Source organism: Spermophilus citellus, assembly GCF_964194105.1.
Source record: "Spermophilus citellus genome assembly, chromosome: 3".
Classification (NCBI taxonomy): domain Eukaryota; kingdom Metazoa; phylum Chordata; class Mammalia; order Rodentia; family Sciuridae; genus Spermophilus; species Spermophilus citellus.
Window position 1 is genome coordinate 220,943,865 of NC_138184.1, and position 27,606 is coordinate 220,971,470.

Consider the following 27,606-nt stretch of genomic DNA (forward strand, 5'->3'; position numbering starts at 1 on the left):
TGGGATGAGGAGATAAAAGTATATTGATTTTCTGTCTGTCACCATCTTGCCCAGACTTTTTTTAATCTTTCAGATACTGGAGGAAGATGTTCCATGTTTCTCATCTTGATTAAGCCCTCTTTCTGTATTCCAGGGCTTCAGACAGCCCTTTTATTTTGGTCCTTACTACTCAAGGTGTGCTTTGTGAACCAGCAACAGCATCCTGTGGGAGCTCCCGAGGCAGATTCCTTCCCCCACCCACCTGCACATTCCCAACAAGACACACTGAAGTCTGAGAAATCCTGATGCAGGTCATCCCTTCAAAGTTTGACCTCTCCATTCTAACACCACTAGTCTCCTTACTTCCCATCTCCTGTGCATCATCCTTAAAATAGTCCAGGTTGATGACTCATGGGGGAAAGAAATAAAGAAACAGAAAAAGTAAACTTCTCGCAGACTCCCCCCTTCAGTGACCAGCAGCCCTTTTAACCATCAGACCACCTGCCTGCTGCTGCTCTGCTTGCCACGGTCCTGGAATGAGTTCTGTGGCCTGCTGTCTGCATGTTTAAATCTCTTAGTTCCTTCCTAAAATACTGAAACTTCACTTCCAGATCGACACATATGGAACACACCCATGCACATCCACATCCACACACACACACACACACACACCCATGCACATCCACACACACACACAGATGTAGGTTGTGAACTTTGGTGAGGTCAGATCAGCTTTTGAAATTTCCAAGGTCTTATGCTGGAAGATGACCTATCCTAACAGCATCCAGGGCCTGACCATTTTTGTGTGCCTACACTTATTATTCATCTTCTCAATGTTGTCACCCACGTGCCCATGTCCCGCTAGGGTGGCTGGACAGACCCACACTAGGACAATATGCTAAATGTCTCCTAGAGCACACCCACAATCTTGAAAAACAGAAATCTAACAACTCTATGGAAATATCACAGAGTATACCCAGACTCAGAATTCATGAACATGAAAAAGATGGTACTTCCAGCTTAAGTTAGATTTTCTGTTGTCTTGTGTTAGAAACGATAAAAGGACAAAGCAGTCATTGGAAGCCATGGGACTCCTTGCCATCAAGTGTCGCAGGAAAACAGCTTATGACATTGAGGAAGCAGGTAACCAATCCTATTCACCCCAATGAGTTTCTGAAGGCATTTCACACAGCAAGGTTTGAGGGTTGCAATGTTTTGAAATTTACTGGGTCCCACAGCCCACTCGCCTCTATGGATTTTGAGCAATCTGCTCACTGGTGATTGGATGTTGTGCTATTCATCAGCTCTGCCGCTTATGAAGAAAAATGAAGAGCATAAAAGGAAAGAGTCACAAGGAAAATGGGGGTGTGCTGAAAGGTTAATGTGCTCTTCAGCCCACTTCAGATAGATCACTGGGTAGCCATGCGATCTGTTTATCTGATGCATTCAGAAAGGACTGTCACGCCTCACCTTTGGAGATGGGCCATTACTCCTGGTGACAGATTATGAATTGTGGAATATGGCCGGCACCTGGCCAGACAAGGAAGAGTTCATAAATCAGACTCAAAACAGAAATACCTGACAAAAATCCTTGAGTTCTTTGAGGGGCTGGGAAAGATATATAAAGAGGAAATCAGTTAAGGTCACGTGTATATGTGTGTGTGCTGGGTGCAGGGGGGCTGTGGATTTTTGAAAGGCCTTTGTTAAGGTTCTGCAAAGGTATATTTTTTGTTTTCATTGCTGGTTAGCTAACGTGTTTTGGTTCCCCAGGGATGAGAGTGGAAATCAAGAGTTCATGTAGAGAGTGGTTAGGATAAAGATTTTTGTCTTTAATGGGAAATTGGTTTGAGCCTTGTAACAGAAGAGAGAAGTGATCGATTTTCTTAACAAAAAGTATAAAACGTTGATTCTCTGAGATCAGTGCTATCTTATTTTACAAATAATCTAGAAAACAAACCTTTACAGATCTGGAAAAGAGCCACCTCTTGGTAGATAATACTACACAAATTGGTAAATGGATGGGAATAGATAAAAAATTAGGGCATAAGAGTCTGTGAAAATATCCAGGACAAAAAAAAATGTCACCTAAATTGAAGTGTTGACACCTAAATGCCCTTGAGGAAAAATACTCTAAACCCCTGTAAGAAGCTGGGTCCATATTTTTGTGTGTGGCACAGGAATGAATCTCAAGTTGTTTCCTCACTAGTATCTGCAAACGTGCTCCAGTGTATCCCAAAGGCCCACAAACGCAGACAATCCTCTGGAATGGTGTTGGCGACACACAGAAGGTAGCGCTCTGGCCACGAGGTGTGCAGGGTGACTGCTCGGCATTCCTCCTGCTCAGCCTTTGCCTCACAGCACCGCAGGATGGCACGACAAGAATTCACACTTTTTTGAGAAGAAAAATGAGGCTATGTAAATATATGGGTCCTTGCTACAGTGTCACCAACATAACTTTTGAATAATTTTATACTTTTAAAAATCATTATTTAGGCATGTTTTGATGATAGTATAGAACACCACATACATAAAGTGGAGAAAACTCTTATAAGAATAAAAGGGATGTGGAGTATTTTATTTCTTATTAAGAACAATCTCTCATAGTATGCTTTGTTTAGCTAAAGTTCTCCTCAGGACTTTTCAAAGAGTTCTGATAAATCTATCCTTATGTTTTTAGATAGGAAATGCCATGCTAAAGTTTTTCCTGTTCAGTATGAATATCAATCACTTAAGTTCTCAGCACAAGTTACTTTCTCCCTTTCTGTGGAACACACTTCTGCAAAACCCCTCCACTCTTTTGGCACATTTGTGACCTTGACCAGCATTTTCCTACCACTAGCCAAAGCTGTTCTGGGGCACTGAATCCCATGTTTGAGGTCACCTGCAGAATTCCTCCCAAGAGCTGCTCCTGATTGTCCCTGGCAAGCAATTGTCATCCAACTAGTAGGGAAAGATGCTCAGCAGCAGGTACTGAAGTCTGGAAGCTCCTGTGGAGGTAACCACAGGAATTATCACATAAATTTAGGTGATTTGAGCATAGGACAAGAAAGAAGATTTTGGAGCCAGATCCGTGGGGCCAGTAGCATCAGTTTATCTCAGAGGGAGGGGTGACACAGGCAGAAAGAGAGAAACACTACAAATTAACTTGGCACAGGATAACCTGTGCACCAGAGAGAGGCATCTGATCTTAACTGAGCCACAGACAGTGGGTGAGCTAAGGTCTGAAAAGCACTCGTGTTCCTTGGCAGGCTAGTGGAGAGCTGAGGCAGGAGCCCTCTTGAAGTAGCCATGCAGCAACTTCCTGCTCCAGGAGCCCAGGAGATAGCAGCAAGTGCCTGCCATGGGGCCTGGAGTGTGCTCGGCAACATGCCACTGAAATTGTACAGAGAGGACAGTGCCCCAGGGATGAAGGCTGGGATGGGGATGGGAATGCACCTCACTTTCCCTTCGGGTCTGGTGGCTCAGGGGACCAATCCAGGAGCTGGACAGAGGGGTGCAATGGCACTCAGGGTTGATCCTGGGAAGACCACATTTGTGCACCATGGAGTATGCAAGACTCCTGCCCTGCCAGTGAAGGCTTCAGGAGGCCCCTGAGCCCAGATGCCCAGCACGGATGGGCAGTTGCCCAGCCCTGGGGTGTGTTGATGTAATCATTCTGGAGCAGGTACTATCTAATAAAGTTCCAAAGGAGAATCAGGGTTAAACGCCAGCTGCAGGAGCTTCCTTTTAGAACTCTGCACCCTGGGAGTGCATGGATCTGGTCTATCTGGACAAAACTCCAATCCACGGTACTTCCATTCTGTCCTGCCTTGTAGTGCTGAGAAGGGAAGCTGAGAGCTTCTACCAGCCTCAGCTCCAGGCCACTCCAGCTGGCAGCTCTGTGAGCTACTCAAAGAAGATCTAAGAGGTGCACAGCCCGTGAGGAGATGGAAAGGAGGGCAGAGTGGCCTAGGCAGACTGGACCACCTCAGAGGAGACAGCCCCTTCATTTCTCATCAAGAATTTTCCCCTTTTCTATTTTGTAGGGCTGTGTGTTCTTGCTGTGCTGCTTAGTTTGGGTGTACAAACACACTTCTTTTTGTTTGCTTTTCTCATTTCTTTTCACCTGTTTGTTACTTTGCCTTGTTTTGACTTTAAAGGCTTAGGACTTCTTGGTTGGTTGTTTGGGTTTGAGTCTCTGTTCACTATTGCTTATGTTTTAATTACATTTTCTTTCCTTTATTACTCTTTCTTATTTCTTTCTCCTCTAACATAGCCAAATTCTCTTGATATATATATATATATATTTACTTTTTACTCTCTCTCCCTTATAAACATCACTTATTAACTCTCTTCTGCTTTCCCTTTATTTACTTTTTGAATATTTTAAGCTTTCTTTTGCCTTCCTGCCCATTTTCTTTTCTCTTAATTAACTGTGATTTATCGTTGTTAGAACTATTTAGTTTATATAACCCTGACCCCACTGTTCATGTTGTTGCAGTTACTAGTAGTATGGGCAGTGTAGTTAACACCTGCTGTTTACTGTTAGGTCAAGTCCACAGCTGTTCATTGCTGCTGTTAATCACTGACCCTGCCATTCCTGTTTTCTGGCAGTGTTGCAGATGTCACAGTTGGCACTAGGCACTTATTTTAATGCCCCATATTCATCACTAGTCACCACTGCTATTGCTGGGGCTGTTTCCCCTTTTTCTGAGAGGGGCTGGGAAGCCACCAGGACACTGAGACTCCGTAGCTCTCCTGGAGCCTCAGCAATACGGAATGCGGGGACAGACACCCCAGACCAGTGACCAGGCCCCAAGTAGGAACAGTTAGAAAGGACCTCAGGTCCCTCTCCTGGACATCTGCAACAAAAATGGTGGGTGGTTCCAAGATGATGGTTCAGAGGAAGCCAGAGCCTTGCAGCAGCTCTGCAAAAAGGAATTGAAACAGCAGCTCTGCAGAGGCAGACGGAGGCAAGGCTGAGGGAACCGGCCCTTGGAGGATGCTGCGTCTATGTGCTAAAGCAAAGAAATATTAAAAAAAGATAAACGACACCTCAATGAAGAAGAGGAATCCACCTGAACAGATGTGCAAGTTCAAGACCTTCGCAAACGTGAGGAGACAGGCAGACCAGTCTCCCCTCCAACAAAAGGATCAGGAGGCAGTGAGGAGAGGGCGTGGGAAAGTGCTGGGAATGAAATCTACCAGGTTACACTGTGTTCATTCCAACTACATCATGAGTCCTGTGTGTATGAGTGTGTGTGTGTGTGTGTGTGTGTGTGTGTGTTTGTGCGCGTGCATAAAATTCTATGCCTTAATTAAAATAAAAACAATAACAAGAAGGAGATCAGTAGAGTAGAACAAGTGACTTAGGGAAGAGAGGAAAATAGGAAAAGGAAAGGTACTGGGGAATGAGAATGATCAAATTATGTGCATGTATAAATATGGCCCCATGAATCCCACTGTCATGTCTAATCATAATGCACCACAAATAATTTAAAAATTCTCTCTTAAGTCGTATGTGATGGTGTGACTCAGGAGGCTGAGGCAGGAGGATCCCAAGTTCAAAGCCAGCTTCAGCAACTTAGTAAAGTCCTATCTCAAAATAAAATAAAAAATAAAAGGACTAGAGATGGGGCTCCGCAGTTGAGCCCCTCTGGGTTCAGTACCCTGGTACCCCAAACAAAAGACAAAACAAAATTCTGTTTTATCTGTGTTAAAAAATGGCAGTCTAAGTCTTTTATTACTTTTCCACTGCTTTTTAACAAGGTCCTGGTATCTCAGCATGTCAGTAGCAATGTCTGTTTCTGTATGAAACAGACCAAAACTCTGTGTGGATCAGTTTTAGGGTCTGCACTACACTGATGTGAAGCGAATAACATGCACAGTTTTTATGCCTTCTCACACCTGGAACATGTTTAAGGCATTAGAAAATGAACTCTAGCAGTCCTTTCTGTCTTGCTCCAGTTTTTCATTTGGGTATTGTTTCACTGTTTCTTTCTAGCAGTTTTCCAGAGAAAATGACTGCCAGACACGTATCTTAGAGAAACAGTGATTCAATCGTTCATCATCAATGAATTGTTAGATCATCTTTAAGCTAGCCAGGAGCATCATAAGCAATATTTATCCTAAAAAATCAATTTCTGTATCTCAGAGGAAAGTTATATTTTCAGGTTTATTATGGAAACTTGTCTTGAACACACAAGCACTAGTGACTGAGGTCCATTTCCTTTGTATAGAGCATGGCACTCAGTTCTGTGAAGAAAACCTTCAAGACACAGGAGATGTGAAAGGTGAGAAATGCTTAAATTCACAGGGAACCAAATTTGTTTCAATGAATAATGATTGAACATAAATATGCAAAATGGTAGAAGTCAATATGTTTGTTGGATCAATTATACGAAGAATAATTGCTGTAAAATTCACTATACTGGCATTTTGTAGAAAGAGACAAAGCCTGCATCTCAAATGGATAAGTCACTTCTGACTAAGAAGTAAGGAGAAATGACCAAGGATCCATTCGTCAATCCCTCCAAATCTTTAACAAACATAGCAGATAGATAGATAGAAAATACTGTTTAATTACTTTATGTGAGCCAATATAACATTAATATCAAAACTGAAAAGTCTTGTTATTTGGGATAATGTTAAGAAATATGAAAGAATTAGCAGTAAATTTGAGCCAAAAAATATGCAGAAAGGGTAAACTAAAAATTATGAAACACTACTGAGAGAAATTAAAGCATCTTAGGCAAATGGAAAGAGACAACATTGTCTTCATGGGCCTCAAGATTCAATATTATTAAAAGATTAAAGTTAGATGATTTAAACTACCTGATCTTAAAACTCGTAGAACTATAGAAACCAAGATATTGTAATATTGGAGTATAGACAGTCATATAGAACAGTAGAACCCAATACAAAGTCCAGAAATAGACACATACATATGTACAACTGATTTCAACAAAGGCCGTTGGAACCACAGGATGGCCATATGCAAAAATACAGACCTCAGGTCTTGTCAGCCATCAAATTTGAACTGAGATATATCATAGATATAAAGGTACGAGTAACTATAAAATTTCTAGAGGAAACATTAAGAAAATGTTTTAGAGACCTTATATTAGACAAAGATTTCTTTAAAAGACAAAGAACATGAATCATATCTTTGTTGTTGTTCAAAATTTACTTTGATTATTCAGGGACCTTTGTGGTCAAACCCACATTTTAGGATATTTTTTTTTCTGTCTATAAAAAACGCCATGAAATTTTGACATGGATTTTATTACATGTATAGGGCACTTTGGGAAGCATGGGAATTTTAACAGTCTCAATTGTACCAATCCAGGAACATGAGTATCTTCCCATTTGTTTGTTGTCCTTATTTGCTTTCATTAATGTTTTACATTTGTCAGTGTATGGATCTTTTTCTTCCTTGGTTGTATTTATACTTAAGTGTTTTATTGATTTATTTTTGTAGGTACTGTCAATGAGATGATTTTCTTTTTTGGACAGTTCATTGTATATAGAAATGCTACTGATTTTTGCATGTTGATTTTGTATCCTTCAACTACCAAATGTGTTAGTTCTAAACAGTGTTATGGTGGAGTCTTTTCAATTTTCTCTATATAAGATCATGCCATCTGCAGAGAGAAACAATTTGACTTCTTTCCTTCTGCTTTGGATGTCATTTCTTTCTTTCCCCTCACTGCTCTGACTAGGACTTCTAGTGCCACCTTGAATGGAAGAGGTGACTGTTGGTATTCTTGGTTTGTTTGTGATCTTGGAGGAAAAGCTTTCAACTTTCACCAGTGAGTCTGACCCTGGCTGCGGGCTTGGCTGTATGGCTTTTATTGTGCTAAGAGACATTCTTTACCGGATTTATTGAGAGGTATTTCTCTAATTGTGAAATGATATTGAAGTTTCCCAGATGACTTTGCTGCGTGTATTGAGGTGATCATGGTTTGTGTCCTTCATTATGTTAATGTGATATTACATATTTATTGATTTTCATATACTAAAATCATCCTTGTATCCTAGGAAAAAATCTCATTCCATCATGGTGAATGGTTCTTTTAATGTGTTGTTGAATTTAGTTTTCAGTTTTTGTTGAGGATTTTGGTATCAATATTCATTATGGATATTGGCTTGTAATTTTCTTTTCCTGGAGTGTCCTTAACTGGTTTTGGTGTCAATGTATTAAATGTTTTATTTCTTCAAGTTAACAAATATTCTAAAACTGAAACCCTTGCTAACTGGATGTTGAAAACGTGAATGGAGAAGTTATATTCCTACATTTGTGCATTTAAAAAGAATTCCTCAAAAGAATTCAAAGTTTCTGTGAGGTAAAATAAATATGCACATTTGTGGTGGACCATGCTAGAAGACAGACTGCAACAAAATTTGAAATAAATTTCAATTACCTAAAGAGAAATGTTTGTTCATATAAGTGAGAAGATGTATAATCCAACAGCTTAATAGGCAAAGACAAAGAGTTGGCAACTCAAAATAAGTAACTTATGAAGCCTGTAAGTAATAAAAAGATGCTCCATTCCCCTAATAATTAAATAATAATTTAATTGATAATGATATTCCAGTAACAATATTACCCATAAGGCTATCAAAGAAAATTCATTTAAAATTAATAATCTTCATCACATGATCCAGCCATCCTACACTAAGTCCTACACTAACCCCTCTTGACTATTCACACAAATAAATACACAAGAATTTTCTCTGCAACATTTTAATGATGTTAACAAAAAAGCCTTAGACATATTCACAAACATCTCAAGTCAGGACTAGTTAAATAAATCACTGTAACGCTGTACAACATAATTCAATGTATATATTAAATGAATTAGTTAGAGTTGCATAAGATAAGGCAATGAACTGAATGACACAGAAAAAAATATGCTTAAGTGGAAAAAGTCAAAGTTACAGAGTATGAGTTCTACTATCACTCCTTGGGTAGAAACATGCATAGAGAAGTACAAAGAAAACTCTAAAAAAAATCAATAACAAAGTAAAAAAGCCAGGTATCCTCTTTTTAAAGTTAAAATTTGATGGGATTTCTATATTCTGTTTTATGTATCTTCACTATCCCATCATTTGTATAATGAGCTTTTTATAAAACATGGTAAATTTTAACATTTATTTTAAAATTAATTTATTTTAGAAGCAGCACATAATCAAAGTCATGTGCTGTTTGTGGCTTTGGAACCTGGATAGAATGTCTGAATATTTAATTTAAAGGAAGAAAGTAATAGAATAAACAGTATGTAAGTATTTCCTTAGTGAACGTGCTGTTTTATTGTGATGTACAGGCTGGCAATTAGTAATCTAACTTAAAGCCCAACTGCATTAATTGTGTATTGTCCTCCAGTTATGGTTTAGATAATAGGTGTACCCCAAAAGCTCATGTGTGAGACAATGCAAGAACATTAAGAGATGAAATGACTGGGTTATAACAGGTTTAATCTACTCAATGCATTAATCCCCTGACAGAGATTAACTTGGTGGTAACTGTAGGCAGATGGGGTGTGGCTGGAGGAGGTGGGTCAGTGGGGGCATGCCTTGGTATATATGTTTTGTCTGTGGTGATAAGAGCTTGCTCTCCCTGCTTCCTGGTGCCATGTCCCCAGCTGCTTCCCTCCACCACACTCTTCTGCCATGATGTCCTACCTCACCTCAAGCCCTAGAGGAATACAGCCAGCTGTCTATGGACTGAGACTTTTGACACCCTGAGCCCCCAAGCAAACTTTTCCTCCTCTAATCATTCTTGTTGGGTTTTTTGGTCACAGAAGTGAAAAAGCTGAGTAAAACACCTCCAAAATACAAGAAACTATAAAAAAAAAAAAAAAAACAAAACATTTTTCCAAATGAATGCACTACTTGAAATATATATATACACAAAGTACATCATATTTCATCTAAATTGATATCAATTAATCTATTTATTAACATGATATGTATTTTTTAATGATATGCAAAAAATTGTGGAAGTATTCTATCCAAAATTACCAAAGCATTCATAGAACCAAAAATATTAAAATGACACACTAAATGTAACCAAAACTTGGGACAGTATTTCCCCCTTTTCATAAAATACATAAGTTTAGCTCACAAAACAGTATAGGCAGCAAAAGAGAATTTTTTATAGCATTTCCTGATAAACAGTACCACTGTCGACCTCAACCAATTCCCAAAACATTTTAAAATGAGCAATTTAGTTGCTAGTTCCAAAATAAATAGTTTTATTTATGCAAAGTCAGAGACAGTCTTCCCTACATGGTAGAATCTCTGCTTCCTTTCTCTCTGTGCCAGAGTGACTCAACAATCTGGCAATCATCCCAAGTGATCCCCTTGAGTATCCAAGGTCAGAGTCAGTCCCAACATTTGTAGACTCTAGTGCACTAACCAGAGTGCACTCTTGGTTCATGCTACTTAAGTGAATTCGATAAAGGACGTTGGAATTAACCACTAGTTATGGTCTGTTAATTAAGAACTGTGTTCTATTTCCCACAAAACATACAAACTGAGTTGGTACTGCAGATTTCTTATCTTTTTGCCTTCCTGTGAGGTTAAGAACTGTTGTAGTGCTTGGTATTTAAAGAATGACCACTGAAGAGCATTCATTCAACTAAGGCAATGGTTCATTTTAGGTGGTTTATGGAAAGATAATTTGACACCATTGGATATTCAGAATTTGAAAATCATAGGTAGAACATGTCTATTGCCCAACTAGGAGCAAAACAATGGAGCTGTTACAATCTAGGCTCCTGTGCAGGAAAAACCATATTTGTTCCACATTTTTTCTTATTATACAAATAGTATTCTGGGCAGGTTAGAAATTTTAAAAAACCCACAATATTTTTACTTTGTATGTATTTTTCCACCTTCAACCTTCATTATATATAAGTATTTTTTTGGCAAAGTTCAACCACAGCATACATACATTTATATGCAGTTTTTAAATCTACTTTCAAATTAAAATTTGCTTGTTCCTGAGCAGCCTTGTTCTTCATCATGATACAACCATATAAAGAGGGAAGGGTAGGAGATTATTTTTAATCTAACCATCCAATTATAGCATTTTATTTTTTTAGACTCTTTTGGAATCTCAGCAGAGTCTTGAACCTTTTTCTTTCTTTCCTGGTTCTGCTGTCATCAAATGACTGAGTAGAATCCATAGGTCTGAGTGCAAATTTTTGCTAAGGTGTTTATAGCCTCAAATGTGATTTTTAGATACTTTCAAATTAATGTTATCATTCAGTTAATCTGTAATCTAATTTGCTTATTTTCTTTTTTAAATTATTTATTCTAATTTGTTGTACATGATGGTAGAATGCAATTCATTTTATATTACACCTAAAGAGCACAATTTTTCAAGTCATTGATTGTATGTGAAGTATTATCACACCATTCATGTCTTCATACATGTACTTAGGGTAACTAACTCATTCCACCATCATTCCTATCCCCTTACCCTCTCCCTTCCTCTCCCTCCCCTTTGCCCTATCTAAAGTTCCTCTATTCCTCTCATGGTCCCACCCCATCGCCATTATGAGTCAGCATCCTCATATCAAAAAAAAAAAAAAAAAAAAAACAAAACAAACATTCAGCATATGGTTTTTTGGATTGGCTTGCTTCACTTAGCATGATATTCTCCAACTCCATCCATTTATCTGTAGATACCATGATTTTATTCTGTTTTAATGCTGAGTAATGTTCCATTGTGTATATATACCACATTTTCCCTATCCATTCATCTACTGAAGGGCATCTGGGTTGGTTCCACAATTTAGCTACTGTGAATTGTGCTGCTGTAAACATTGGTATGGCTGTGTCTCTGTCATATACTGTTTTTAAGTCCTTTGGGTATAAACCAAGGAGTGGGACAGCCAGGTGAAATGGTGGTTTCATTCCAAGTTTTCTAAGGAATCTCCAAACTGCTTTCCAGATTGGCCGTAGCAATTTGCAGTCCTACCAGCAATGTATGAGTGTGCATTTCCCCCCACATCCTTGCCAACACTTACTGTTGTTTGTATTCTTAATAGCTGCCATTCTGACTGGAGTGAGATGATATCTTAGAGTAGTTCTGATTTGCATTTCTCTAATTGCTAGAGATGTTGAACATTTTTCATCTATTTGTTGATTGATTGTATATCCTCTTCTGAGAAGTGTCTGTTCAGGTCCTTGGCCCATTTATTGATTGGGTTATTTGTTTATTGGAGTTAAGGTTTTTGAGTGCTTTATATATCCTAGAGATTAGTGCTCTATCTGATGTGCGTGTGGTAAAAATTTGACCCCATTCTGTAGGCTCTCTCTTCACCTCACTCATTGTTTCTTTTGCTGAGAAGAAGCTTTTTAGTTTGAATCCATCCCATTTATTGATTCTTGGTTTTAATTCCTGCGCTATAGGAGTCTTATTAAGAAAGTTGGGACCTAATCAGACATGATGAGACTTGGGCCTACTTTTTCTTCTATTAGACACAGGGTCTCTGGTTTAATTCCTAGGTCGTTGATCCACATTGAGTTGATTTTTGTGCATGGTGAGAGATAGAGATTTAATTTTATTTTGTTAATGTGGATTTCCAGTTTTCCCAGCACCATTTGTTGAAGAGGCTATCTTTTCTCCAATGTATATTTTTGGCACCTTTGTCTAATGTGAGATAAGTGTAGTTATGTGGGTTAGAATTTTGTGTATTCTGTACCATTGGTCTACAGGTCTATTTTGGTGCCAACGGCATGCTATTTTTGTTACTGTTGTTCTGTAGTATAGTTTAAGGTCTGGAATAGTAATGCCACTAGCTTTACCTGTCTTGCTAAGGATTGCTTTGGCTTTTCTGGGTCTCTTATTTTTCCAGATGAATTTCATGATTGCTTTTTCTATTTCTATAAAAAATGTCATTGGGATTTTGATTGGGATAACACTGAATCTGTATAGTTTTTTTTTGGAAGTATGGTAATTTTGACAATATTAATTCTGCCTATCCAAGAACAAGGTAGATCTTTTCATATTCTAAGGTCTTATTCTTTAATTTCTTTTTTTTAGTGTGTTGTAGTTTTCATTGTAGAAGTCTTTCACCTCTTTTGTTAAATTTACTCCCAAGTATTTTATTTTTTAAAAAACTCAACCAACTTCTAATTAAAAGAAAATTAAACAGAAATCCTTGATCTCAAAAGTACACCAAAAAGCAAAAATAAATAATAAATAAAATTTAAAAATAAAAGAGAAACATGACAGAAGGTATCAATAGTAAAACAGATCAACAGGAAAAAAATCTGTGAAATCAAAGACTATTTGAAGATACACAGTTAAATGAGAAACAAAGAAATAAAAGTGAAGAAGAATGGAAGAATTCTTATAGGAACTTTGAGATGCCACTAAAAGAACATATATTTGGGTGACTGTGATTCAAGAGGGACTTGAAGATGCCAAAGATGAAGAAAGCTTATTCAAAGAGATAATAACAGAAAATTTCCCAAACTCAGAGAAGGATACCACTATTAAGGTATAGGAATGTCAAAGGTCACCAGTAATAGTTAACTCAAACAAGTCTATCCCAAGACATATTATTATGATCAAATATTCAAGAATTAAAGACAAACTGTTTTCGAAGCAACGAGAGAAAATAAATAATAAATAGAGGTATTCCAAACTGCCCGAAAGTTTTCTCAGCATGAACACTATAAGCTAAGAGGCGTGGGATAAAATTTTGTGCAGAATGAGAAAAACAAATGCAAAAACAAAACAAAAAACTACTAAAAGGAATACTGTATGCAGCAACAGAATTCTTTAGAAATGAAAAATTTAAAGATATTGCCAAGCAAAAGCTAAGGAAATTTATCACGACCTGACCAGTCCTGCAAGAAATGCTAAAGGGATTTCTCCAACTGAGGGATACTACTGGGTATGAAGAAAATATCAAACAGTGTACAGTTCACTGGAAACAGTACCTACACAAACACACACAGAAGGCTCTAATATAGTAAACATGGTACAGAAACCATTTATATCTTTAGCATGAAGACTAAAAAGCAAAATAATAACTATATTAATATCTTAAAATAGAGGCACTATAGAAAGAAGATACGACATCAAAAATTTACAATGTTGGGAGGAATAGAGGAAAGGCATAGGTAGTGTTTGCCTTTCACATATATGCACATAAGCATGTATTTATTTGTCGATTCAGTTAGCTTAATTATGTAATATTTATTAATTGTAATTCAAATCTTCTGCACTGTTTGATTTACTTTTCTTAATCTACCGTGGGCTGCCGGAGGTTAATTAAAGCCTGTAATCACTATTGTGTTTGTCAGTTTCTTCTTTGATTTTTCTGTAACTTACACTTTATGGATCTTGCTGTGATAGTATCTGGAGACACATAGTTTTGTCTTCATTATGTTCTTCAGCATAAATTCCTCATTCATCTCTCTGATGAGTTCATTGTGAATTTAGCTTTGAGTAATAAAAATCAGAGCAACTTTATTCTTTATTAGTGTTTCTAGTATGTTTAACCTTTTTGTGTCATTTTGCTTTAAATGGATCTCCTGTGGATAGCAGATAGATGGTTTTGCCCAATCTGTTTTTATTTTTAAATTAGTTTTATTGTACCCATGTGTTTTGTTTTAGTCTTATTTTATGTTTGGCTTGAAGAAACCATAAAATATACATTCTTATACACACACACCAAAGTCTATCCATCATTTAATTTGAAACTCTGTGGATAGTTCCATGTTATTAATTTTTGAGTCTTTTACGATTCCCAGAGGTGTGCATAAGGGCTGGTTTTTTGACTTGAACTGAAATGTCAGATTGAGTGAATGGACAGCAGTAGAGTTTGGAAAATAATTGACAACTCAGGGGTGATGAATTGGGGCAGGAGTCTTCTGGCTTCTGGAAGAGCACAAAACCTGGGTTGCTGCAGCGCTCCAGTGTGTGCACCAGCTGCTTCTGGGCTCGGCACAGACTAATTGGACAGACACACTCCTGGTCAATAAGAAATAAATACTGCGCTGCCTCTTCAGCCACCTGGCCCTTACTACCAATCAATCCCGGGGCCATTCCAGTGTGGAATGAGAGTTTAACTGCCCCATTTGCTTTTCCTACTTCAATGTGAGGCTGCAAACAGCAATCAAGGAATAATTCCAAGAGGCTTCTCATTCACAGAAAAACAGACATGTGGGGCCTGCAGGAAAGCTCCATCCAAGTTGGACTTTCCCTTCTTGCCTTCTTGCTTCACTCAAGCTCCTCATTGTCTCTGCCTCCTTCCCGAAGTCGTTCTTCATTTGCTTTACATTATGCTAGTCTTCTAAATATCCTTTGATAGCCGTATTTCTGAATTCTTTAAAAGAACCTTTGAAAGAATGAGGTTGCAGTCAATGCATTTTTATTCCTGGGCGAGGAGGGAGTAGATAAGACTTAAAAAGAAAATTAAAAAGCAGCTACAAGGGTTTGTTGGCCCACCTGTCCTGCCCACAGTAAAAAGAGCTTCCCCTGGAGAAACCAGAAGGGGATGGGGATAGGATTGGGGTGGAGAAATGCAGGTAGATTTGTTTGAAGAAAAATGGATTATATTTTTAAGAAAACAGGCATGTGTACTTAGAAGCTGATTTATGAAGCGATATATTATGCTTTTGAATATAAATGGAAAACAACAATCACCAAATGTTGGACTGGGGGAATTCTGTGCTAAATGAATGCTGATCAGGTTACAGAGAAGGCACTACAACCGTGAAAATAAAAAAAGGAAAAAAAAAGGCAACCAATACCTTCAGGAAAGAGATCAGAAGACATTGCCTATCCTGTCTCCTCTCGTCTTTTAGTTCTGCAGAGAACTTGGAAAGTCACAGGACATGGGTTCCATGAGCTCCGGTCACCATCTTCACTATTTTTCAAGGTGGTGGTAATTTCTTTACAACAGATCAAAGTGATGACATTGTTTTTTGAAACAGTTTTATGAACTAAGCTTTGTAGACTTTTGCACAGAACAGCTATCATAATAAGCTAAAGCTAAACAAAACTTACAGAAATGAAATTGGTGGAAGTGGGGGAAACCACAGCTGAAAAAAATACACATTCATTTATTCTTCATTCCACTTTTTGAACGGTTTTATTAGTGAAAGGTGGACTAGAAGATTGAATTGTCCTTTATTTTGAGAACCCGATGAGGGTTGTGAATTTCACGCTAAAACCATGAAATAAGTTCTGGAAAGAAATTGAGCAATATGGAGTTTCAGCATGATATACATATAGATTTGACAGAAGCTAAGCAAATTCATATCCAGGCAAATGAACATCTTTCCTAAGCATCAAAACAAAACAGCATTTGCTTTGCAATTCATTTTTATACTTTGGGGGTCCTGCAATCTTTATCATTCTTCCCCAGATGGATTTCCAGCTTTGCCAAGTAACTGGGAGGGTTCACTGTGGACAGGGCAGGAGAAGAGCAGGCCGGAACCCAAAAGCCTTCCTGTGGACGTTGGTGTGCTGATGGACTCAAGTCTCACTGGCCAAAGCTCTCATCCTCTGACAGTCTGACATTTTGATACAAGAGATAAGAGAAATCTGCCCCAGTCTTGTCTTCATATTCAAATTAAAAGGGAAAAAGAGCAAGTAGGCTTAAAAAAAAAAAGAATGTGATTTAGCAACTGACAAAGATTTGTGTCTTTGAGTAATGAGCAAGTGAGTTAAAATACCCACTCAGATTATCAGGCTCTTTATGTCAAATGGCTCAATTTCATCCTACCTATTTTTTTTCCTTTGTTTGTATAAAACATACCAAAACCCATGAATTTAATTAAAGTCAGCGGGCTTTACTTGGCTTTCATGTTTTACGGAAGCATGACTTTCCACTCTTGTGCTCCATAAATAATAACTGTGTGGATTCTTATTTTTAATTCACAATGCTTTTTCAAACGAACTTCCCTAGGAAAGAAGATCTCCTAAGAAACAGAATTCAAACTCCAGTGTTTACAGAGTTGGGCTGCAGCGAGTTTGACCAGAAACAGCCGTCCACTGGCAAGGTACACAATCTCTGTCAATTCCGCCAGGATTTAAGTTAGGGAATGAATTTTTTAAATAAACGACCCCAGTGGCATAAAGGAAGTTGTGACTGATAAACATATGCTTGACCAATTTGTAGGATCAACTCAAACATACCTAGTAGTTATTCAGGTTTTCTGTTTCTGACCCAGGTCCTCAGGTCCTGAGGGGTCTGTGGAGGAAGAAGGAAGAAGGAGGGAAGCAGATGCTCTCCCTGCCAGAAACTGCTTGTAATACACAATATCCACCTTCCCATTTGTATAGAACAACAGAAACTCTGATCTTCAGACATATCTCCCCCCCCCTCTTTCTCTCTCTCTCTCCTGAGAACAGAGATAACATGACTCAATCTCCTCTGCAGGTAGGTAAATCAGTGAGAGAAAGTTCTAGCTAAAAAGATACATGCAGAAGTTGTATGACAGACTAAGGAATTCCCCTTAAAGAGACAGTTAATGCTTTTGCTAGTCTATGCTGTTCCCTAGAATAGGAGGGACAGGATGGAGCTGCAGTGGTCACCCCTGCCCATGAAAGCTCCACCCAGGACTGGTGGAGAGACAGGTGGGAGGAGCCAGGAACCAGTGTCCTAGATGACCTTGAGAAGTGAGGCAAGGAACATCCTTTGACTGTATCCAGTGACTTCACTTGAGAAAGAAATCTCTCCTGCATTGAAGCTACCGCTATGCTGAGCCTTTGTTCCTCCAGCTGAATGAATCCTGATGGATATGCTTTCAGGAAAGGCATCTTTGAAGAAATAATTATATGTGTAATGAAATGGATGTAAAGAGTGTTGTAGGAGCTGGGGGTGCTGGCCCATGCCTGTACTACTCAGAAAGCTAAGGCCAGGGGACCTCAACTTCCAAGCCAGCCTGGGCAACTCAGTGAGACCCTGTCTGAAAATAAGATCTATAAAAAAGAAGGCTGTGAGTATGGCTCAAGGGTAGAGTATCCCTGGGTTCAATCCTGAGTCTGCAAAACAACAACATCACCGTCACCAACAACAAACCAGAATGTTATAGGAACCTAGGGGCCAAGGATAGCCATCACCTTTTTGTGTCTGTGCTTATCTACTAATTAAATGGCAGAAATGAAATTTTTAGACTTTATTGTCTTTGGCTCAGTAAATTCTGGTCTAAGCATTAATCCTAAAAGGAAAATTCATAAACAGAGATAAAACATCTTGCAGGTAGCTATCTCTTATAGTATCATTTATAATAGTAAAAAGAATACAACTGTCTAGGGGAAACAAACAGGTAAGTATTTACATTGCACAGAATGTTATGTAAGGCAATAAATGTATATTTTTGAGGACTGCAGACAGCATGTGATATACTTTTAGGTCTGTTTTATAATAATATGGAAAAGGAGTATAGGCAGCATAAGTATGCACACAGAAAATGACAGTAAATACATCAAAATTGCTATTATTTGTTGTTTGGATGACAAGATTATGGATGATATATTCTGATTCTGAATATGGATCTTTCCTAATTTTCTGATATTCCAAATTTTCTTTAATGAGCATATAAAACATAAAAACCAAATCTAAATGCACTTAAAAATTTTCCCTTGCTCTAGAAAACTATCAAGATAAAACATAATAAAGACAGTAATAAAGTCTGCCAATTACTCTTAGAACAGCAGTAACATGGGGTTAGGGTGCCTGTAAACTGGCTTATAGAATCACATATAAAAGAAGCACAGGAGTTTCAGTTTAATATAAATTCAACAGTAGTTGATATCTAGTAGTATTTATTATGTGAATTATTGAAGGAGCTAATCCAGAGCTGAGCTTCTGTATGACAGATGGTGATGTTCAAGAAAGGATAGTAGCAAACCGCTGGACTCACTGCTGTAGCATGAGAGCATCCTGCTCTGCTCTTAGTAAGATGCCGACGCACAGCAGTGAGTCCATGGAAAGCGCGTGGAAGATGTTAAGTGCAGTACCTTCAAGAAATTAGGACATTTACTCTAGAAAAGAGTTCACAGAGGAGACATGCTAATTGGCTTCTGCCGTGCAGGCTGTGGTGGAAAGGCCTTGCATGCCACAGTTCAGGGATGAAGGAGTCCAAGGTGAAGCAGATCATGTGCAGTTGAGGAGGCAGAGAACCCGCGTGTTCCCTGCTATGATCTTGCAGTGACTTCTGCTTCTTTCTTACCCTTTGAGCATATGTAGACTGTTTCCCCTACTTGTCTACTAGTAAATATCGAATTTTTTCTAAAACCAAATCCATTTAAACAAGGAGGATTTTTTTTTCTTTTTAAATATATTTTTTGAAGTTTGGCTTTAAAAATAATTTAAAAACCATCTAAATTAGCTCTAAGTTTTTGTCACCAAATCTATAATACTCTTCAGTCAATGGCTTCAGAGGGTAAAGTACTTTCCATATATGATCTTTCTGAATTCTGCAACAATCCCCATGTTGTGCAATTTCTTTGCTTTTCTAACCTGTGGTCAGATGTTTCACTGTGGTTCTGATGTCTCCCTCTGTTTTGGAGTTTTATTTTTGAAGACCCATTCCAACCTCCAGCAAACTCTTTATGGATAAAGGAGGCAACAGGGTTGGGTGGGGCAGGCATAGATTCTCACATTGATACTGCAATCAGGAGATGTTGGGCTTTTCAAGTCAGGTAAGTTAGTTATGAAGGAAGTGTGGCTAGAACACAAGTCCTACTCTACTATGCTGCCCCAGTAAACTCCTGTTTCCTTCCTTCTCCTTCCCAGGACTATCATTAGGAACCAACACAGGACAAAGTGAACATACCAGCAGTAACACCCAATTAACAAATCCATGTTCACATTCTAAGTAATCTTCGTTATGTTCATGATTGGCTTCTTGACAATCTTACTTCAGCTGGAATCTCCAGAGTAGGAGCAAATTGAACAAGATGGGCCCAACAGATAGGTTAATTATGCTTCTGAATTCAGAATAAAAAGAAAGTCTCAAATACTCTTTATAGAACTTTTGATATACTGTCCACAGGTTGAAAGCATTTTAAATTTCCTATTTATGCTCCTTTTAAAAAAAATCTCAATATATTTGTTGTTCATGTCTTTTCATAAGAAAGTAAAAAATAGTCTATAAATGTGACCAAAATTTGCATGCTTACCCCAAATACATGGGAACACAACTTTACAGAGATGCTGAGAAACCATGTTACCTGAAGAGCATTAGGCAATCTATTTAATCAGTTGCAAAGCTTTAGGAAATACAGCACCATTTAAGTAGTTCCTAAATGTAGGCCAGTGGTTATTAAACCCAGAGGTGTGGGATGGGGTCCATATCCACCTTAAGGCTGCCTTATTTGAGTACTTCTATTTGAGAAATCAATAAGAAGAACTACTTGCCTAGATTCTCTAATTCCCCACAGTGAGCTCTTAGACTCTTTTTCTAGTCCTTTAACTACCAAAGATTTGACAGAGAAAGCTAAAAAAAAAAAAAATCAGGAAAGACAGAGACCAGAAATGATGGCCCCATTCTTCCTAGAACACGCTATTACCCACCCCATTCGACCTCCCAGGAAAACAAGCTAGCAACTTCATTTTACACTGAAACCCATTCTCCGGTTAAAGGTTACATTTCTGGTAGGGCACAGGCTGTTTCCAAGGGTGCAGAATGAAATGCAGAAAGCCATCATCAATCATTCATCAGTTACAATTACCATTTGCATCCATTTATCTAATCACAGCCTGCGGTAACCACCACCCAGGAACAGTTCAAAATCAGTTTAACACAGAAGCGAGGAAGGAATTATAATTCTCTAATATTGTCTAATACACACGGCTGCCCCTGTTCATGTTGCATGTTAATGAACTACACGTGTTCTGTCTTTGCCATATCACACACTTATACAGGCTAAAACAGGGTAGAATTATTCTACTGCGATGAGAATATATGGATAATCACATGCCACATTTCTTTAAACCATTGAAGACATAAATCCTTTGAGTTGCTAATTCCTGGGACAGGTTTGAAGCACATTCTCTCTTTTTGCTTATATAACCATGTAAAGTGCATGATTTTGCAAAGCTGTCATGACTTCCATTCCTCTTCTGTCCTGATCTTGCATACATATGTCCCCAATCAGTGTCCTGTTTCTATGCACTGATTTTCTTTTTCCTACCAGGCTTTATCTCAGACATCAGGTTCTTTTCATGATGACAATTAGGTCTGAAGTTTTTACATGTTCACTTTTCCATGGCATCTTTTGGGGATCATTATACAAAGTTAAAAGCCTTGAAGACAGTTCTCCACAGGAAGTGAGTGACCTTCCTTTTCCCTCTGCTTGCAAAGTTCCTCTACTCATGCCTCCTTTTCACAAGAATACACACATGTGTGCAAGTGTGTGCATGCTTGTGTGCTTAGAATCACCTCACCAGCCAGACATGCACTGAACTGGTTTCTGCTTACATCTTGTTATATCATTAATGTGCTTACACACTTTTTACTCTACATATCATAGTGTACCCATGTTAAATTCTCCAAATTTCTGCATTCCAATCTTTAATCTGAAAATGATAAAGGCTATTTCATAGTATCCTTATGAGGAATATATAGTACCTAGGATTGTTCAAGGCATTTATTGTGTATTTGATAAAAGTTTTATTCCTTTCCTCCTTTTTCATGTGCCAAAGAGGAGAATGTCAATTATTTTTTCTGAATGTTTATGTATATATAATTATTATAGATTGAAAAACGTTAAGTAATATAACATGCAGATGATAGCAAAATTATTTTGTTGCTTAAGGCTAAAATTTAATCAAGGTTTAAACTGCACCCTTCACTGCCATCAGGTACAAAGACCTGCAGAAACAAGCAGAACACCTCTAACTAATTGAAGCCTAGGTCACTCAGGCTACCCTGCTATTGGACTGTGTTAATGTAGCTACATGAACTTTGTGGGGAATTTAGCATTTTGTTGCATTGCATGCTTGCAATTTTATAATGTTAACTAAATTCATTGAACATGGGGAGGCCTGGGGGGCATGAAGTGCATTAACTCTACAGTTATTTCAGATGGATTTAACTGCATTTCTTCTGTTCTTTGGGTCAAAAGATTAGTTGCTATTTGCATTCTAGTTGAAAACCTCCTTAAGGAAGCTGACAATATGGTGAAGACTGCTATTTTCAGGTCATTATCTCCTCCCCCTTTTCTGTCTCACACTTGGATCTGGTCTCCCTACAAAGGGTGCTGAGACCTCTGTATTCCTCAGTATTGATCTCTATGAAGTAGCAGAAAAACTGCCTTGACTGGGGTGTCTGTCAGGCCTACTGTTAGCCTGCATGATGTGGTGATTAGGTTCAGGAGATTTCCAGTAGGAGAGGTGGGGTGCTCAGTACCACCTGCTTATTATGGGTCTTCTTCCTGGAAGGAACACACACTTTCTCTCTTACCCCCCTTTCTTGTGTTCGCCTACTCATTTTACCCAACTTTTAAGGCCCAGCTCCACGCAAACCTGAATTGTGGGGCCTTCTCAGAGTGGATGATGTGCGTGGCTTGTCCTGGATGCACTTCTTGCTGCGTGCTTTCTGGAATACACAACATACTGTCTTGCTCATGTATGTAACAGAGCTTGTCTCTTCCAAGTGACTAGATGTGCTTCAGCTCAAATGGTACACACCAGCAATGTGATTCCTAGTCTTATTGAGATTTTACTACCTAAATTTCTTAGAAGTTGGATTTTTAAAAATTCCTTATTTGGGAGGGAGAGACTATCACTTGAGACTTGAATATTTAGCAATGGGATGCTTTTAATCATTAGGAAACTAGACAATGAACATGTACTGTTAAAGCCAATTACAATAGAACCCAAGGTCTATGTGTAAGATCCAAATTGAATGGATTTCACCATTTTACAATTTAAAATTAATTTTTATAAACAACACGTTTATACAATTTAAAAGGCTTTGACCATTGATATATCATGAAACTAGAAGGCATTTAAAAATATTTTACAGCAGTAAAATGGGGTAATGCCTTTGTCAGCACTCAAGCCTGATTATCTGAAAGGATAATGGGACTCATGACACATCAGTTCTGTAAACATATCCTAATCTACACATCATTTCTTGGGGTAACTTACAAAATGAAGCATACAGAAAAAAAAATCTTGGAAAATACTTTGTTCACACATTTTGAAATGTGACATTAGTGTTACTTATTCATGAGAATTTCATAATATATTAGTAAGCATGCTGCAGGATATTTTGGAAAACTAATGAAGGCTTAGTAATGCAAATTTTTTCCAAGCCTCCTTTCTTTTCTTACCACCCCCTACACCCCAGCCTTCTTTTCTAAGAAACAAATGAGGTGAGACTTTCTTTTCATTTGAAGATTGAGCTATATTGCTGCCCATCATTTTGTTTATCACCTCATTCTGAGCATCTGCAGAGCTGCTCATTCCGTTGGGTCCACCTCAGCTTCTCTGTTAGGCTCCAAGCCCTTTGAAGGCAGATCTAAGATGTACCATCTTGTTTTCAAGGCCAGCAGTAGAATACCCATTTCAAAGCACGTGCCCGTATAAATAGGACAAGAGCTTGCCAAATAGAAAAGGGATAGGAGAACAATGAGAAGGAGTGTGCACGATGACTTGCTCACACCTACCAACTGCTAGAGTCGCTGTGGCTACGCTTGCTGGCCACTTGTTAACAGATCTCATTAATTCACTCAGCTACCTGTGTACAAACCCCCACGTGGCGTTTACCTAAAGCTTCTTGGTTCCTAGGCACTTGTTTCTGCAGGTCCTCAGAGAAACTCTTGAACATAAGGACATTAAGGATACATATGGCACTATGGGTTCTCGGTTATAGGGATAAGGGTAGGACTGCAAGGGAGAAAGCTTCTTTTAAGAAATGGGGAGCTGGCCTAGAAAAGGAAGAACGGCACTGGAAGACAGAGGAGGTGAAGGGATATCAGCAGAGAAGTGGGAACAATGTGGGGGGTGCAGGGATCTGATGGACACCTAACAGTGAGGAGTGGGCACTAAAACACAAACCCAGACTCCGTCCCCTGTGCAGGTAGTGAGCATACTTCATATGTTTGAGTAAGAGAGACAACATTCGAATTATCTGGCAGATTAAAAAAGGCATCGTAGAAGAGAGACCAACTAGTAGATAGATAGCATTAGAGATAAGAGTCTCAACTAGGGTGAGGGTAATTAGAATTGGAGATAGGGGAAGACTGCAGAAATACTTTGGAGGCATGGTCACGAAGACACCTCTGTCTGAGTAAAGTTTTTCAAATGAAACTCATAAATCACTTCCTGGTTAAATCACGGAGATGTTTTTTGAATGCTCCTGGAATAACACCACATCCTGCCACGGGCTACAAGGTTTCCCTCCTGCCTGATCCTTTATTTCATGTCCGCATCCAATTCAACCAGGAAAGCCCTTGTCCCTTGGTGTCCCTCAGTCCAGGTCCCTTCCCTCGGCTCTCAGGCTGGGCTCTCTCCCATTTTTTCTCACTCTTTAGATCTCACCTACACAAAGGGATCTCCTTGGAAACCTCATCAGTGTGACCTTCCTCAGTTACTTTGCAGATTTTTAATGTGCCGATTTCTTCCATAGCACGCACCCTACAGTCTATCTTGACTGTTTATGATCCTGGGATTACACTGGTGTACTATTGCTCCCTTCCCACTGTGTCAAGGAAGCCACTGAATTTTCGAGTCTGGTTGATCACTGTCAGTACTACCACAGGGGTGCCTGGTATATAGACACCCCTGAATATGGGTGAGTATGTGTATGCATGAATATGAGAATATGCTTTGAAGGCGAAGGAGAGATGTGCAGTTGGAGAGGACCGGGGTTTGCTCTTGAGATTCATCTGATGCCCAATTTCACCCTAACCCACTCTCTAGAGTGCCCCTACTTTGTTTTAGAATAAAAATCTAATCCACTCGTTCATATTGTGAGGCAGGTGCTACAGATAGATAGGCAATGACCCAGATAACAATGTCCTTAAGACAAGATATGAAATGAAGAAAACTGGATTTACCAGGCCTGAGAGGCACTTCCATGTCTGGGGAACATATATCTATCTATAAAAGTATTATTGCACATGAAATGCTTAGTTCGTCCAAGGTTAATTTGAAAATTTGTAGATATGGTCTTTCCCCCATTTGTTTCTCAGAAAATGCTTAAAGAAGAGGAGAGCAAGGAAATATCCCCAATGCCAAGAAATACACTACTTCTATAATATGCCAAAGCATATTAATATCCTACTCAGCATATGATCACAAAAATCAAAGTGGAATTTCTTAAATAAAATTGAAGTCAGTTTTATACAAACAAACTTAGGGGACTTTCCCCTTTGCTTAATTTTAAAATTATTTTATATATTATTTGTAACCTACTTTATGAAATACATATAAAAGTCTCTAAAGTTAAGTAATTTTGATATACTAAGGGTATCTTAATTTACAAATGTCTAGATCCGTCCATTTTATTTTTTTTGTACAAGATAGTATCATATACATTAAGTTAAATGATGACAGATCAATTAAAATTTAATATATCTTTTAAAGTCAATGAAATTCATCTTATCAGAAATAATTTCTTTGGAAAAGATAACTAATGATACTAAATAACATTAAATACTAATACTAAATAACACTAAGTACGAAGTAAACAATTTACTAATACTATTAAATGAGTCACTTCCATTTTAGATTCAATTTCAACCTTCCTGATACCCAAAGTTTTCCAATTTTAGCATGCTACAGGATCATATAAGATTCTTAAGGAATTAAAATTGCCAAGACCTAATCTATAGGTTGGAACTCAGAAATGTAAGTTTTAAAAAAACCCCAGGAAGTTATGGGGGAACAATTTAAATTTTTTTTCTACATTTCTAGAGCTCTCCCTTCCCTCCAAAATGAGTTTTGAGAAAAAATGTCTAAATTTTATCATGCTTCATAATTCAGAGCATTTTGCCATCCATTATCTCACTTAATTTTCATAACAACAGGAACAGAGAAACAAGAGCTACTAGCATTCCCATTTAAAACAAGAACCCAGAGGCAAAGAAGTGACTGTCTTTCCTCATGTGTTCTTCTTCCTAGGAAAGTACAGTGATAGTGACTCATTAAATATTTGAGTATTTGCTTTTGTGATAGGCACAGTTGTAGGTCCTGGGGAAAAACTAGTAAAAAAAAAATAGATTAAAAGAAACACTTTCCCTCATGAAGATAATGTTCTGAAGGGGGAGACAGACAGAAGCAGCAGAGATAATAAGTAAATAATGAAACTAATATTCAGTGCAAGATTTCTGCTCAAGGTTAACCAGAAATTCAAATACTAAACCTTATGAAGAGTATCAAATGGGTTCTCCAGTTAACAATTTAACATAAAATAAAAGGGATTTCATTCCCTTAGGAGTCTAATTAATAGATATTTAATTATTACAAAACAACATTTTGCAAACATACAGCCCCCTCTTTTAAAAAAAATGTAGCAACAGAATCTTACTGTATTGTATGTACAAAACCAAATCTAAACACATATACTTCTTAATTCTGTTCTGGCTATTATAATGGAAGTGCACATGAGAAATGGAACCAACATTCCTTAGTCTACCTGTAGGTGGCGGTACAGGTCCAACAATGATCCTTGGCTCCCAACTGTCCCTGTCATTGTCTCACTCAGCTAAAAATCACACTGGACTCTGTGAAAACCACATTTATTCTACAAGCAGGAATCACTCTGCAATGGAAACTTTCTTAAACAATTGCAGGACAACTCTAATGTTTAACAAAGGCTTTCCTATAGAATGTATTAGATCCCACGTAGGCTGAACTGATAAAATAGTTCTGTTTATGCTGAGCTAACTATTTTAGGTTGTTGGCAAGTATAGTAGAATGCTTATTCCTGAGTGGGAAAATGTTTCATTGATAAAGTGATACATAATAAATCATTCATGTGGCCTCCTGGTCTGACTCAACCAAAGGAATGCCTTTTTGTAGCATTTAAATTTCACTTCCTAACCTCGGAAGTGAAATAGTATTCTGCAGGGAGGCAGGTTTCCTGTCTGCTGAGGTAAAGGATGAAGGGGCCAAAACAGAGGCACTGTGTGGGGCCAGACCATGATGTCAAGCCGAGCAGGCCTGTCTTCTTGAGCCAGAGCTCAGAACTGCTGTAGGCAGCTCAGGTATTTAAGAAAGAGAAGGGTCAGGGCTTCTGGTCCTGAAACCCAGACTTTTATTTTATTTCATACTGACTGCCTGACTGATGAACCTTTGGGGGTCATTAATGGCTAATGTCAAAGAACTGTAAAAGGAAAGAAAAATACTTCCAACTATGCCATGGCATCAGACTAACTTTTCCCGTATACTTATTCTCATATACTTATTTCTTATATATTTGAAACCCTCCCCCCCTTTTTTTTCCTGGAAAAAATACAAGGCCAGAAAATAAATTGCAGTAGATCAGACATTCAACAACATGTTCACTGGACTGGCTCTCTTCGCAGGTAAATCCTGAAACATGCTGCTGAGATGGTAAGAAGGGCAGTTAGTCATCGCAGCCGCTGGAAAGTCAAAAGGAAATTTCTCAGTGAAGAAAATGCTTTTTTGGACTGCTGAAAACCACATTTCCGCT

The 27,606-nt window shown here is 38.3% G+C and overlaps 1 protein-coding gene across 5 annotated transcripts in view; it reads right to left on the reverse strand.

The window, feature by feature from the left end:
- The window catches only part of TPK1 (thiamin pyrophosphokinase 1), a 354,135-nt gene that overhangs the window by 38,589 nt on the left and 287,940 nt on the right, over window positions 1-27,606 (reverse strand). Inside the window, exon 9 of one of the 5 annotated variants that reach the window (XM_081283745.1) lies at window positions 1,834-2,367. The exons of the other annotated variants lie outside the window; for them this stretch is intronic. Coding sequence (XP_081139871.1) covers window positions 2,363-2,367 — 5 coding nt within the window. The 3' untranslated portion in view covers window positions 1,834-2,362. Of the gene's footprint in view, window positions 1-1,833; window positions 2,368-27,606 lie in introns of those variants that run through there. 5 annotated transcript variants of the gene reach the window in all.